The sequence below is a fragment of the Hakea prostrata genome, chromosome 8 (assembly GCF_041222555.1).
Source record: "Hakea prostrata isolate BN-2017 chromosome 8, UWA_Hpros_2, whole genome shotgun sequence".
NCBI lineage: Eukaryota > Viridiplantae > Streptophyta > Magnoliopsida > Proteales > Proteaceae > Hakea > Hakea prostrata.
This window is the reverse complement of record NC_142607.1, coordinates 40,358,535-40,374,830: the sequence shown is the minus strand read 5'-3', so window position 1 is coordinate 40,374,830 and position 16,296 is coordinate 40,358,535. Positions and strand designations below refer to the sequence as shown.

General features: G+C 34.6%; 1 protein-coding gene across 9 annotated transcripts; it reads left to right on the top strand.

Annotated features, from left to right (window-relative positions):
- The first annotated feature begins 511 nt into the window (after positions 1–511).
- LOC149007853 (uncharacterized) lies at positions 512–14,941 on the top strand. Of its 9 annotated transcripts, XM_089164582.1 has the most exons (11): positions 512–4,396; positions 6,973–8,116; positions 8,193–8,348; positions 8,448–8,522; positions 8,847–8,990; positions 9,139–9,204; positions 12,640–12,769; positions 12,866–12,916; positions 13,085–13,165; positions 13,302–13,389; positions 14,760–14,941. In XM_089164582.1, the coding sequence occupies exons 1-2, from the start codon at positions 541–543 to the stop codon at positions 7,338–7,340; spliced, it is 4,224 nt and encodes a 1,407-aa protein (XP_089020708.1). In that variant the 5' UTR covers positions 512–540; the 3' UTR covers positions 7,341–8,116; positions 8,193–8,348; positions 8,448–8,522; positions 8,847–8,990; positions 9,139–9,204; positions 12,640–12,769; positions 12,866–12,916; positions 13,085–13,165; positions 13,302–13,389; positions 14,760–14,941. The 9 variants fall into 9 exon arrangements, with proteins under 9 accessions (XP_089020708.1, XP_089020704.1, XP_089020702.1 ...); XM_089164578.1 differs by having other exon boundaries at positions 6,973–7,397; positions 7,548–8,116; positions 8,193–8,990; XM_089164576.1 differs by having other exon boundaries at positions 6,973–7,397; positions 7,538–8,116; positions 8,193–8,990.
- Positions 14,942–16,296: the final 1,355 nt, after the last annotated feature.

Below are 16,296 nucleotides of genomic sequence, written 5' to 3'. Positions count from 1 at the left end.
ACAAAATATCTCCAGAGTAATCTACATCTAATCCATACACAACATATATCACCATGGACTTACCCTTCAGTTTTTCTTCATGCTAAGCTAAAGTCACTCTGGTGTCCACTTGGGCAGACAACTTACCAACCAGAATGGCAGCTATACTTACTTATCTGCATTAAATGTTTGGAAGGTTACGTTCATGGGAAAATTGAAGACCAGTGATTGATTTTATACCACTTTTTGCACCAAGTCACCCACTTTTATACTACTGATTTAGACAACTAATAATGACCAAGTCACCCACTCTGATTTAGACAACTACTGCTTTTAAAAGCTACCGCTGGAAACGTGGAAGAACTGAAGACCAAACAAATAAAGAGCATAGGAGGCGGAGCAGTAGAAGAAGATGACGCACTGCAATGTGTAATGTGCTATCCAATCCAAGACCTCTTCGATTGTGAGTACCAAAGGCCCACGCTGATTTCTCTATAAATTACACACTTGAAGCTGCCTAATACCACACCACCAAACTGCAAACCATAGTGGAAGTTACAAATGGCTCATTACTCCAATACTAGTACTACTCCATCCTTATTATTCTTCTTCCCAAGTCTCATAATAGGGTTTCTTATTTGCCTTCTCCTCCTCTTCTCTTCATCTATATTTGCTGCGGGAAGTAGCACATCTTATTATGTTCAGTCGTCAACCCAAGCAGAGGCGGAGGCTCTCCTCAAATGGAAAGCCACCCTTCAAAACTACTCTCTTGCTGCTCTCGGTTCTTGGAACCTCACTTCCTCATCATCACCGTGCAACTGGTTTGGCATAACTTGCAACAAAGTTGGAAGCATCATTGAGATTAACCTTTTCCAAACAGAGCTGCAAGGTACGCTTCACAACTTCACATTTTCTTCATTTTCTAAGCTCCAACGTCTTAATCTTAGTGTCAATCAACTCACTGGACCCATTCCCATTGACGTTGGTACTGTCACAAAACTCATCCACCTCGATCTCTCCAACAATAATCTTTCCAACATGCTGCCTCATTCTTTGGCTAATTTGAGTAGACTTCAGAATCTCTACTTGTATGAGAATCACTTATCTGGTCCAATTCCTCTAGAAATCGGAGATATGAAAAATCTAATTGACTTGGAACTCTCCACAAACAAGCTCATTGGTCCAATTCCTCATTCTTTGGCTAATTTGAGTAGACTAGAGACTCTCTACTTGTTTGAGAATCAATTATCGGGTCCAATTCCTCCAGAAATTGGAGATATGAAAAATCTGATTGGCTTGGAACTCTCCACAAACAAGCTCATTGGTCCAATCCCTCATTCTCTGGTTAATTTGAGTAGACTAGAGACTCTCTACTTGGATGAGAATCAATTATCTGGTCCAATTCCTCCAAAAATTGGAGATATGAAAAATCTGATTAACTTGACACTCTTCACAAACAAGCTCATTGGTCCAATCCCTCATTCTTTGGCTAATTTGAGTAGACTTCAGAATCTCTACTTGTATGAGAATCAATTATCAGGTCCAATTCCTCCAGAAATCGGAGATATGAAAAAATTGATTGACTTGGATCTCTCCAAAAACAAGCTCAATGGTCCGATCCCTCATTCTTTGGATAATTTGAGTAGATTAGAGACTCTCTACTTGTATGAGAATCAATTATCTGGTCCAATTCCTCCAGAAATTGGAGATATGAAAAATCTGATTGACTTGGAACTCTCCACAAACAAGCTCATTGGTCCAATCCCTCATTCTCTGGCTAATTTGAGTAGACTAGAGACTCTCTACTTGCATGAGAATCAATTATCTGGTCCAATTCCTCCAAAAATTGGAGATATGAAAAATCTGATTAACTTGACACTATTCACAAACAAGCTCAATGGTCCGATCCCTCATTCTCTGAATAATTTGAGTAGACTTCAGATTCTCTACTTGTATGAGAATCACTTATCTGGTCCAATTCCTCTAGAAATCGGAGATATGAAAAATCTAATTGACTTGGGACTCTCCACAAACAAGCTCATTGGTCCAATCCCTCATTCTCTGGCTAATTTGAGTAGACTAGAGACTCTCTACTTGTATGAGAATCAATTATCTGGTCCAATTCCTCCAGAAATTGGAGATATGAAAAATCTGATTGACTTGGAACTCTCCACAAACAAGCTCATTGGTCCAATCCCTCATTCTCTGGCTAATTTGAGTAGACTAGAGACTCTCTACTTGCATGAGAATCAATTATCTGGTCCAATTCCTCCAAAAATTGGAGATATGAAAAATCTGATTAACTTGACACTATTCACAAACAAGCTCAATGGTCCGATCCCTCATTCTCTGAATAATTTGAGTAGACTTCAGATTCTCTACTTGTATGAGAATCACTTATCTGGTCCAATTCCTCTAGAAATCGGAGATATGAAAAATCTAATTGACTTGGGACTCTCCACAAACAAGCTCATTGGTCCAATCCCTCATTCTCTGGCTAATTTGAGTAGACTAGAGTCCCTCTACTTGAGTGAAAATCAATTATCTGGTCCAATTCCTCCAGAAATCGGAGATATGAAAAATCTGATTGGCTTGGTACTCTCCTCAAACAAGCTCATTGGTCCAATTCCTCATTCTTTGGCTAATTTGAGTAGACTAGAGGATCTCTACTTGTACAAGAATCAATTATCTGGTTCCATCTCAGAAGACTTAGGTAGCCAAGCTTCCTTTGTAGAGATCGAATTGTTTGACAACTTCTTATCTGGAAGCTTACCACAACAAATATGCCAAGGAGGATCACTTCAACAATTAGGGGTCGCAAACAATAGCCTCTCGGGTCCTATTCCAGACTTGAGAAATTGTACAAGTATAAGGAGAGTTAGACTTGATGACAACGAATTTCTTGGAAATATAAGTAATAGTTTTGGTGTACACCCACACCTTAACTACATTGATATGAGTCACAACAAGCTTTATGGAGAGCTGTCAGCAAATTGGGGAGAATGCAAGAATTTGTCAGCACTAAAGATATCTGGAAACAACATCAGTGGAAAGATACCAGTTGAGATTGGTCAATTAATTCGACTTGGACAACTTGACCTTTCCTTCAATAGACTTGTTGGAAAAATACCAAAGGAACTTGGTAACTTATCCAACGTGATCAATTTGAATTTAAATGGGAATCAAATTTTAGGGCATATACCACTTGAAATTGGAAAATTAATCAATTTGGAGTTTCTAGATATATCATCAAATCGGCTAATCGGATCAATCCCTAGACAACTTGGTCAATGCTCCAAACTGATCTCATTAAATTTAGGCTGCAACTCACTGAGTGGAAGTATTCCATCTCAAATTGGTGATCTAGTATCCCTACAAGGTCAGTTGGATCTTAGCCATAACTCATTAGGGGGAACGATACCAACAGAACTTGCAAAGCTGAAAATGTTAGAAGTTTTGAATTTATCCCACAATATTATCACAGGATCTATACCCCATTCTCTTGAAGACATGGTTAGCTTGGTATCTTTTGATTTGTCTTATAATCAATTGAATGGTGAAGTTCCTAATAACAAGGTTTTCCAACATGCTGCATCACCACAAACATTTAGTAACAACAAAGGGTTATGCGGTGAATTTCAAGGTCTTTTTCCTTGCAATCGATCTAGTATAAGTGAGGGATATAGCAAAAATAGACATAAAGTCCCCATATCCATCTTTGGTTCTTTGATAGGAATTGCAATCCTTGCATTTGCAATTATTGTTGTCGTTTTCTTCTTAAGAAAAGATAATCAAAAAAGAAAAGCAGAAGCAACAAGAAGAAATCACGGCAAGATATTGTCAATATGGAATTTTGATGGCAAGATTGCTTATGATGACATAATCCAAGCAACAGAAAATTTTGACATTAAATATTGTGTTGGAACTGGAACTTATGGGAGTGTTTACAGAGCAGTCCTACCTACAGGTCATGTGGTAGCCTTGAAGAAGTTTCACCCATTGGAAGGCAATGTGATAACTGATGAAAGCTTTGAAAATGAGATGCGTGTGTTAACAAACATTAGGCACCGAAATATTATCAAACTTTATGGGTTTTGCTCACATCCACGATACATGTTTCTTATTTATGAGTACATGGAAAAAGGAAGTTTGGCACATATCTTGAGTAATGAAGCAACGGCAATGGAGTTGGATTGGTTAAAGAGAGTAAATGTCATTGAAAGTATTACAAATGCTTTGTCCTATTTGCATCATGATTGTACTCCACAAATAATTCATCGGGATATTTCAAGCAAAAATATATTGCTAGACTTGAAACTTGAGGCTCGTGTATCCGATTTTGGTATTGCCAGACTCTTAAATCCAGACTCATCCAATTGGACGTCACTTAAAGGAACTCATGGATATATTGCTCCAGGTATTTAATTTTACGTTTGCTTTTTAGTATTACTTTTATTGTAATTTTTATAGGCCTTTTTCATTTTTTGTATGATATTTAAGACGTAGTGCTTATTGAATTGGGCTATTGAAATACTTGTATATGAATCTGGATAAATAGAAAAGATATGTTTTTACATCTCATACATCCTATTTAAATTTTAAGAGATTTAAAGTGTAATCATTAAAATTTTCATAAAAAATATATATTAGTTTATTTTTATCCTAATTATTTTAGAATTTTCATGTTGTAATTTGTATGTTATGAAGTTTATACTACTTGATAAGTTCTTAAAGTTTCTTGATTAAATAACAGTTAAATTCTTTTTTATTGAATTAATGCATTATATAAATTAGGATGTGTACAAATGTAATGTTTGATTAAGTGATTTAATAGAAAGAAAAAAAAAATTAAGTGATATGGATAAAATAGAAAAGATATGCTTTTAAATCTCATACATCCTATTTAAATTTTAAGAATTTTGATGTAGAATCATTAAATTTTTTATAAAAAGTAGATTTTAGTTTATTTTGACCCTAATTATTTTTGAATTGTCATGTTGTAATTTGTATGTTATGAAGTTTATACTACTTGATAGGTTCTTAAAGTTTCTTGAATAAATAACCGTTAAATTAAGATGATTACAAATGTTATGTTTAAATAAGTGATTTAATAGAAGAAAAAAAATTTTAAATGATATCTCAAGTTCCTTGGTGAAATTGTAAAAAAAAAAAAAAAAAAAATAATTATTATTATTATTATTATTAGAAACTTAAAAAAAAATGAAACATGAAATGGGTTGGGAAGTAAAAAAATGGTCTTATCACATTATAGTTACTCATTTGGAATTAAAAAGAAAGCCCTACCACATTCATGATCTACCCTATTATATGTTATAATTAATTGTTTTCTCTTTAATTTTTTAATAGAAAATAAATATCCTAAAACTGCTATATTTATTAATTTTAAATAAGTTACAAAAATTAAGCTTTAGAATTTTATGAATCACTTAATATCATAAAGTATATTTTAGAAATTAATAAAGCTAGGTCTTGAATGGTTAGTAGAAACCTCATACCATGAGGTATGACTTTTACCATGTTGACCCAAAATGTATTATTGTCATTGTAATTTCTTCTATGCATAATACCAAGTTTATCCAAAAAAAAATAATCTAAATCTTATAGCGATAGAAATAAGGACATTTAAGTTAAAATTTTCTATAGGAATAAGCACTGAGATAACTTAATTAAAATTTTTATCCTTTTTAAATACAAGAGCTTATAGGTGGTCCTTAGGCAGGTTCTAATTTCTGCCAAATGGCTTGTCAAATAGAGCCATTAATTATGTGGACTAGTTGACTAATCTTTTATTGTTTTTTGAAATTGTATTTTGACTCATAATAAAAATTTGTTACCATGAACAGCAGAGAAACAATATTTTACCTATGAAAATTATGTATAATATACCGAAATTATTGAATATTATGAACAAATTTCTTTCAAAGCCATAGAAAGGTCTCCATGAGTCACATGTTTTGCCATAGGTTCTATTGGATTGACTTCAATTTGAAGTATAATAGATCTCAAGGTTACCTATTAATATATGAAATAAAGCTTTGCAAAAATTTTTAACTGGCTACCAAAGAGTTGGCCCATTGGCATTGGCAACAATCAACTCTCTTAGTGTAGAGGTTGGGGTTCGATTATTCTTGATAGTATATTTAAATTATATATAAAACCTACCCTAATGAAGTCGAGGTACGCATAAGTTGGCCTAGAAGAACCTCAGACCTAACAAAAAGAAGAAAAGGAAAATTAAACTATTATCTCCTTTTTCCTTAATAATTTAAATGGCCAAATTGCTCTCTATTTACCACTTTAATCTATTAAAGCAATTTTCTTTTTCTAGTCTTTTTTTCCTTATTTTGAGAAACATATTGAACTTGATTACAACCATTTTTTTTACTTCCCCCTCTTTTGTGTGAATTTTTTATCTTGATTTTTTTATTCATATTTTCATTTCCTTTAGTGGAAATAAAAAAAATATTCATATTATCATGTTTAATCGATTTTGATAAAATTGGGAGGAAGAAATAAAGAATAAATACATCTAATTATATTTAATGGGGTTCTATAAGAAGGAAGAAAAAATTGAGAAGAAATCCAATATATTTGTGAAAGAAAGAAGGCAAAAAAATATAAAAAGCATAAATATAGAGCAGTGTTGGACTACTTAAATATGGATTAACAAAGAGTACATAATTAAAAAGTTGAGCCATAATTGTCAACTGGTACGTATAGCTATAGACCACTCTCTTTAAGAGGGCGAACCCGATGTCAAAGGCTTCCATGCAAACAAAGCACGGGTGGAGGGGGGCAGTTTTCCTTGGCCTTACCCCAACAATTTTTGTTGGAAGGCTATTTCAATGCCTAGACCATTCTCTTTCATGTATAACATTTGAAATATATAGTAATTTCTTGTTTCTATCATAAAAATGATTTGTTGTATTGTTTATACATTTTCACTAAGGCATTTTATTTTTTCTCTTGCAGAGCTTGCTTACACCCTGATACTAACTGATAAGTGTGACGTATATAGTTTTGGAGTAGTGGCTTTGGAAATAATTATGGGAAGTCATCCAATGGAACTCATCTCTTCTTTAATATCACCAGTTGGTCAACACATACTATTACGGGACATATTAGACCCACGCCTCATTTTTCCACCAAGTCAGAATATTGCAAGTCATCTTATTTCTATTGTGAGAATAGCGATTGCATGCCTATGCAGCAACCCACGATCTCGTCCAACTATGCGTCAAGTTTCAAAAGAGCTACTTTTTTTCCGACCAACATTTGTGGAGCATTTTCAGTCTATTACTATAGGTGACTTGAATGACATTGAAGAGTCATTCGATTAATGGGAATTAAAGAAATTCATTTGAGACAACTCTCAAAATTAGCTAAAAGCACTCAAGGTCAATTTTCTATCAATTTACACTATTTAATTTCAATATAGTTTTCAATAATATATCTTCATTTTGTTCATCCTTTTATAGGTATTGAATAATTGAAGTTTCCACTTTAAATAACAAAGTGATTTTTATTTTTCCATTAGAGTTAAACAGAGGATGCAACAAAAATCATGACATATATTTTGTTCATGAGTATGATATTGAAGGAGGACATTGACACGATAGTGACATTGCTCCATTATGGCTCAGAGGTAAGTTTTTGTGTGGTATGTTAGATAAATGGTAGTGTTTGTTCTATGGATGAACTGTTGACATCTATTCTAATGTAAATAGCTAGGACAATCTGGTGGTCCCAATACTCCAGCTAGATATTCTAAGCTTGGCACTTGAAGATGTGATACTTGAACTCACAGTAAATTGCTTACTAGAAGCCTGCATCACAATTCCCTCCTTCTCTACCAATCTTCTTCTTCCTTTTCTTCTGGCTTTTTTTTTTTTTTTTTTGGCTTTTGGCTTTTGCAATTGGGAATACAAATATACTGTTATTTATAAGAAGAATGCTAAATAACCACCATTATCACCCGCTTCCCCGCCTCTTTATCTAAGGAGAGGATGGCAAGAGAAACATTGTGGAATTGAAGCAGCAAGCTGCAGAGTTAGATGACCCTCAAAGCAGGGCATTTTTATAAGCACTCTTACAAGGGTCGTATCACAAGCTTAGGGTATGTTGATACTCTTTATTTGAAACTTAAAATCTCTATTCCTTGTCATTATGTAATCCGAAAGTTTTCCTTGTAGGGCTTTGGTGCTCTCTTCATGGAACTCCTTTGGGAATGTATGTATTGGTCAATTAGTTAGGTTGTCATGTCAACCTTGGACTTTTCACACACATTGTCATAATCAATGCCCAACCACGCTTTGTATCTCCAAGGGCATGACTCACTTGAAAATAAGGTGCTTGGAGACCAATTATGTCTACATTGACCACTCTCATCCTAAATGTTTTTTTTTTTTTATTTTTTTCCCCTTAAATTGTCTACATAGTTCTTGCAGACTAATTCTCTGATTGTAAAACCCTATATTGCATCTGATCAAAGGTCTAGGAATGGAAACAATGGGTCTAATAAGGTGAGTGGCTAGTGGTTTGTTATTTAGTTTGTACACATATATAGTTCCTAAAGTGTTGCCATTGAGTGTCTTTGACAATGTATTCCTAACTAACATTTTTGTTTATCAAGCATGTTATCACTTCCGAATTATTACTTGTTGAATAGGTAATCCATGTTGGTCAAAACATGTGGAAGCCTAGCCACTCCCTCCCAATTTTGGGTTTTAATTCTACATTTTAGTAAATGTCTATATTTCGCAGTTGTTTTAATCTATTTTGAGTTTACCTTATCCCCTTGTTATAAGTTCTCACATTTATTTTATTTGTTTGTTATCTTATGCTAGCCTTGGTGCATGGATCATTATTGGGTAATTGCAACAAGGAAAGTTTCAAAATCTAAGATATTCTAGTGACAATGATAAGAATTTCTCAAAAGCTGAAATACTCATAAGATGGGAATCCCACTTCTTCGCTTTTATGTCTATGTGGTAAATCTGCTTCCTCATTTGTGCACCTATGAAAATAGTTTTCTTCTCTCCTAGTCTATACCCCTTTTACACTGGTTCCTTTGAATACTGTTGACATCTCTAAAATTTAAAGATATGAAGGAAGTATTTTTTGATGCCATTCTTGCAGTACTCAAAACACTTGCAAAATTTTTACTTTCGTTGATCCCTCGAAGATGTTATCACTTGGTTCATGGTAATTTCCTTTGATCGGTACCCTTCTTCGCATCTCCCCTATCCCCTAAGTCTTCTATTTCTTTGCTTTCTTAAATGGATATATCAAAAGAAGAATGCTAACACCCTTGATTCTTCCTCCCTTCCGTTTGTCCTCCTCGTTATCTAGTGAGGGCATCACAATGGAAAGATTGTGAGATTTGCAATCATGCTTTATTTCTTTTTGTTATGTATTTCATCTATGTTCCTTCCAAGTCTTTGGTGCCCTCTTGATGATAATACTTTCTGCCATGTAATTGGTTAATGACTTTGATAGTCATGAAATCAAATCCATGGTAGTCTTCAATTATCCCAAACACACTATCTTTAATGGGTGTGACTCATTAGGAGACAATGAATCCTGGATTGGCCATACACACAGTGTTGTCATTCATGTGAACCCATATTTTTTTACCATATATGTCTCTCAACTGAAGAGAGTATGCAGATGTCTCCATGAATTTCACTATTAACAACTGGAGCAATGGTGGGATCCAATTCTGAATGCATTGGAAACCTGACTGCCTTGGTAAACATTGGTGCCTTCCATATCAACACCATACTTGGAAACCAAATATGGCTGATTTACACTCAAACCCCCTTAAATTTGCTGTTTTTGGATCTAAAGACCGACTTGGATGTTCTTGGAGACGACGCTGTTTATAGAACCCTATCTTCAGTTACACTACTGTTGTTTAGTGTTTTGCAATATATTTCTAACCCACATTTATCCCCACTACAAGAAAAGTGATGTTTGGCTACAGTTTTTCCACGATTTTTCCCCAATGGTTACAAAAACCATCGCCATATATCATTTTTCCTGACAATTTATGAAAAACTGTCGCGAAATATCATAGTCACTGACGGTGCCTAAGAAACCACTGTGGAAAATGAATTATATGGCGACAACTGTACAAAGCGTGGGAAAAAATATATTTTTCATGACGCTTGTTAGAGATTGTCGCGAAAATTAGGTATATTAGAAGGCATGTACTTTCGGCGATGCTTGTTTTATTTGTCAGGGAAACTTCATTTATGGTGACAGTTTTACTGAAACATGGAAAATGCATAGGCAAGTTGGGAAGTGAATATGTTAGGCGACTGTTTTCTGAAAGCGTTTGGGAAGGCATGTACTTTCGGTGATGCTTGGTTTATGCGTTGGGGAAACTTCATTTATGGTGGCAGTGTTGCAGAAACGTCGGGGAAAACACATCTTTGTACTCATCACAGAAAGTGTGTTTTATACCCTAAAATATGTATAGCTGATCAGCTCTCTTTGCTCTCTCTTTCTCTCTCTATTTCTTGCTATTTCTTGTTTGCCCCTTTGCCATCTCTCAATTTCTTGATTTCTTCTGCTCCCCAGCCTCATGAGAGAGAATAAGGAAATGATTCAGTGGGTGTGGAAAGAAAATACCAGAAAACTGTTCCTCAACACTTCTTATTATTTTGGGTTCAGTGTTCATGTACTCGTACTCAGTCAGGAGTTTTCAGAGAATCTAGATTGGAACCGGTTTATCTATTTTTTCCTTCTGTTGTCGGCTGTTTTCGTTGCTTAACTTGCATTTTGTATTTTTGTTATTCTCTGAATTATTGTATGTGTTTGTGGTTCCAAAATCTGATCTTCACTGCAGATCTTATAGTACATCTACTAGATTCTGATGTCTAAGCCCTCCTATTAGGTTTTGTTTACTAATTTTGGTCCCTATTTTCAACTTTTAAAACAAAATATTGCTCTGCTGTTAGATCTGACTATTGCTACTGCTGGTTCATCTGGTTTTTCCCCCTTCTATTGTCAGCTCTTACCGTTGCTTAATCTGTATATCGTCTGCGTTCAATAAGTTTTCATTCTCTCATACTTCTAATGGCTTGCATTTTGTATTTTTGTTATTCTTTGAATCATTGTATGTGCTTGTGGTTCCAAAATTTGATCTTTACTACAGATCTTATGAGTACATCTACCAGATTCTGAAGTATAAGCCCTATTATTAGGTTTCATTTACTAATTTTGGTCCCTATTTTCCACTCTTAAAATAGAATATTGCTCTGCTGTTAGATGTAACTATTGCTACTGCTGATTCTTAAACTACTTATTTCTGTATGTTGGTCCAAGTTGAGTGACTTCAATCCATATTCTGTTAGCACTTCCTGGTTCTAGAACAATACTAATCCAACTAGGATCTACTACTTTGAATCTCACCATTTGTTTTGGTAGACAGACTTAAAGATCAAATTAATGGAGATAGCAGCAGCTGTGCTTTCCTCCTTTAGGACTCTCTCTGGTTTTCCCTGCTTGAATATGGTAATCTAGTCATTTCCAATTGGTTTGTTGTTTTGTGATGGAGGGTCCTCTAGCAATCTGAATATCAGATTATTTAGAGTCTTTAGATATGAGAACCTCAGTTCTCAAGCATTCGGAGAGTGAAGGTTCAAAGAATTTGGTAGGGGCTGCAACAGATCTTCTTAAAGAGAGGGAAATATGATCGTCCAAATTGTCATTCGTCTTACGGTTTCATTGGTTTTGGAGTTCAGTTCCTATTTCAGGGGTTGTGCTTTTGTAACTAGCATCCATATAGTTGGAACGGTGTTTCATTTGCACCAATAACTGTGCTTTTTGCTTCTTAGTTGTTTAGTTGGCTACTTAAAAACTAAACACACTGAATTGTGAATGGATGAGTATCAAAGGTAGGAAATGCTGATTAGTATCCTTGCTGGGGTTCAAAAGTAGGGGTTTGTCTTTTTTAAATTCTGTTCCATCACAGAGTATGCTGTCATTTTTTGAGTACTGAGGAATTCAATTATCATCTTTTTCCCTGTTTGCAGTTTTATATTGAAACTTATTGCTAATATTTTCCATCAGAAATAGCTAATTATTGGATAATTTTATAATGGTTAACTAAGAATTTTTCTAAAATAAATAAAGTTTGAGCTTGGTTGACAAATTATTTTGAAGGATTTGGATTTTCTCGTGGAAGTTGTTATTCTCTGTGCTGTGGTTACTATCTAAGTGACTACTGTATGAAAATGGAGGAACCCACCTTTTAAGCTTCCAAATATAATGATATAAATGGGTTCTTTTATCTTTCTTCTCCCATGGTTGACCTGAACCAAGTTTTATTTTTTTTTTTTTCCAGGTTTAAGTCATTGTCTTTTTCTTTTCCATTAAACGTGAAGAAACAGCCACAAATGCTTGACATTTTCTCAGAGAGTTTCATTTCATTTAAACACCATAGCCAAACTGAAATATTAATCTCTCTTTATCTCCTTGAACCTTTTACCCTTCAGTTGTTAATAGACTTTCCAATATTATATTAGATGCAGAGAGTCTCACATGAGTTTCTTTAACTTCTTTATCGCTAGTCATGGTAATACTTGTACGCCAAAATGGCTGCAAAATAACCGCTATTAATTGAACTTGTAGGGATTCGTAGGTGCATGGGCTCTTGCTTGCAGAAGTACTACACCTTCCACCTTGAGCATTCCAGCAAGACCTTCTTGTTAAATCCAGTGCAATTTTCTGGTCCTTGTAGTCATCTATAATTACTATCTAGGTACTTAACACTGCCCATGCATGCAAAGTTCTTACCTTTTCATTTTTTGTGGTTTAGCTCTATCTCTAAATTATGGTATATGAGATGCAATTGCAGGAAACCTAACTGCTCCAAGTGAAGCATCACAATGGAAAGCTTGTGAAACAGGTTCCTGGATTGAATTTAGTTTTGTCGATAGATAAACAATCATTGGATTAGAATCTTCCCAACTATTTGTTTTTTCCTATCTTCACTAGCTATTTGTTTTTAAGGAAATGAACAATTAACTTCCATGTATCAAATCTCTTTATACTTATGATCAATCTGGTTTTTTAGGGGATGACCGTAGTTCAATTGAATACGGGAGCTCTCACACGGTTGTCACTGGAATTAAATGTGGTCCAGAACATGGAATAGGTGTTTCATCTGAGTTTTATTTTCAAATTGTTTAAACAAGTTTCAGTATGACAATGAGTACTTGAAATTTTATGTGATCTGGAAACAGGGTTTTTCTAGTATGGGATCCTAATCATCTTTTTGTTGTATTTACAAGTATTGGAAGCTTAGGGGATGATTCTTCAGAAGCTCAAAGTATCAATTCGATGGAGCAATGTATGGGGTCACGGATTAAGACATGCTAGGTAACAAAACAGAGACTTGCATGCTTATCCTTGTTTTGCTACTACTGTGATAAGTTATCAATAATGTTCATAACTCTCTCTAGTTTCTTAGGAAGTCTCTTCTTGTTTTTCTCAAACAGTTAGATTTTTCTAGTGTTTCGCTAACTAATGCTTGCAATATCATTTACATATGTGTGCTTTTGAACTCGCTTTGAAGATTTGGGTTTTTTGATCGTGTTCACCCCCCTTGCATGTCAGATCCTTTTGTAAGCTTATTTATATAATAACCCTACATAAGAATTTGATTAGTTGAAATTTTCACTAAAATAGGTTTTGAATTTCAGTTTCAGATCTAAAAACATAATTTTTTGGGAGGTGAAAGAAGTATTAATGAGCAGCAGGCATTAAAACAGTTGCATTGGCTGCTAGTGTTCAGAAAATGAATGATCCTTCTGTTTGGTTTTGAAGATCAAATTATATTTCAATATTTTTTTCAGTTCTCTCGTAGTTCAATGGTAATATTAATGTGAGTTTGAAAAATATTTTCCACATCTACAGTATCAAGATAAGTTAAATTTGTGATTCCATTGGTGGGGATAAAAAATGATATGATTTGCGATTTTATAGCTCTGCCATGTTTGTTAGATGGTATAGAGATGCTGTAGTTCTTAGCTAAAATCCATCATATATGTTGGTCCTCTGTTGTAGTTTAGAGTCAACATTGCAATAACTTGTCCATGTTTAATTATTTGTTCTATGGTTGAATGGTAGTTGATAAAAGCATGCCTAGAGAAAATTTCAGTAAGTTGTGTTCAAGTCTATAATGTTAACAAAAATGCACTGCTTGGATGAAACTTTTGCCAATTCAAGTGCATTCATCTTTGTTTTCAAAACTTGGGTGGTACTATGTTAAGAGGTTATGTCACTAGCACTGAGCTGCATAAGCTATCTTAGGAAATGACTGAGAGAAAAAAAAAGGATGCTGACGGGTCTGAGGTAGGCTTGGGAGACTTGAGGTTAGGATTGAGAAGAATGAAGCCAAATTTGACAATTTTGTTGAAGAGACTTGTAAGAATTTCATTAAAATTCTTGGGTTAATGAAGAGTATTGAAGTACGAGTGACACTAGGGGCTTCATACTTATTCTTTTATCAATAGAATCTGTTTTTCCTTAACATACTCTGTCATTTACCTGACATTGTTTCTTCAAAAGATCTTCTTATTCAAAATTGCTTGGGTTACTTCCATTAAACTATATTGAAAAGTTATAAGATCTTAGGTATTCCACCATGTTACACTTACAAACTTCTTTGCAATTTTTTGCATCTTAATATCTTTGTTCGAGTAGGAAATCCCTCATGAGATCTTTACTGTGTGTTTCCTTTTTTGCAGTTGTTTGGATTTTGAGTTATTGAGGACCTAATTCATCAAAGAAGTGATCTCATCATATTTGCATTTTTAGGAAATAGGAGAATGTTCTAAAATTGTTAAGCAAAACTGAGACACTCAGCTTTGTATTTTGTTTCTTACCGAAAAAAAAAAAGCTATGTATTTTGTTTTTGGATTTTGAATTATTTTATTCCTTGTGGTATTGTACAACATGTGTTGACTTCTTTCTTTATTAAGTTCCTGAAATAGAAAATAGCACTGTATAAAATTATCAAGTGGACGAATGGATTTAAAACAAGATTGTAGGCTTTTGGCATAATTATGATTATAGTTATTTAAATATATATATATATATATATATATATATATATATATATATATATAAATTTTTATTTACTTATTTATTCCACGACGGGTCCAAAACCGTCGCCAAAAGTCTACAAGCTTCCAAAGGTATACGTTGCAAAATTTCTAGCAACGGTTATTTATGTCCCCCAAACTTGCATATTTAGCAGTGATTTCAACCATCACCCAAAGTATGGTGTTTCATGACGGTTCTAGCCATTGCCCAACATGCATATTTCTTGATGGATATAAGTGTCGCCAAAAATGTTTTACCAATTAGTGCCTAAAAACCGTCACCCATTTTTCACAACGCCTATATAGATGACAGACGCAGCGACAAGACAGCAAGCGTCAGTCTTTATTTTTGGCGATGGTTTTTGTATTTTTGGTGACACTATAACCATCACCAAAAAGGACTTTTTTTGTAGTGCCCTTTTGTTGTGCATGCCTATTCTTGCTTCCTGTTGTTGCTTGTTAATGAGGCAACTCATGCTGATTGAATCACACGAAGTGCCATGCTAGTTGGGGCGAATTTTTGTTTTGCGAGATAGTTATTGATCTTGTTTTTTAGCTGATGTGTTACTTGAGAGATGGTATGCATTACTCTTTTAAGTGTTGAGTGGTGTCATCGATGTTGTACACTTACTAAACGGTTTATTCATGAAGGAGATAAATGTAGGCTTTTGAAGTTTAATTGCTTAGTCAAGGTTTTTAAAGTGAATCAATCTAATTGCACTCGTGCCCTTTCCATAAAATTTGTACATTTATTAGTGGACCTCTAATCGATAAATCAAGCTTATTACGTCAACATTCATAAGAACCTAGATTATCAAAACAGACACAAAAAAATATAGAATTGCAACCATCACTTGTATATTGTTATGTCAAACCATTTTTGAGACTCTTGAACCAGTACAGACCGCTGAACTAGGGTCAACTGGGTTCGGCTTAGTCCTTTAGCCAGCTGCTTGGCTCTCTTCAGAATTCAACCTTCGGACTAGCCCCTTAGCTCTCCTCAAAAATCAGATTTCAGACTAGTCTCTTGGCTCTGGACTAAGCTCTCAACACTCCTCGGAAAAGGGTTACTGGCCTAGCCACACAGCGGTAGTTATTTTCCGTACACGCTGCTCAGCACATCTCTCGGCCACAACTTGTCAACAAGATCCTGCTCATCTTTATGCAGTTGTAGGCACGC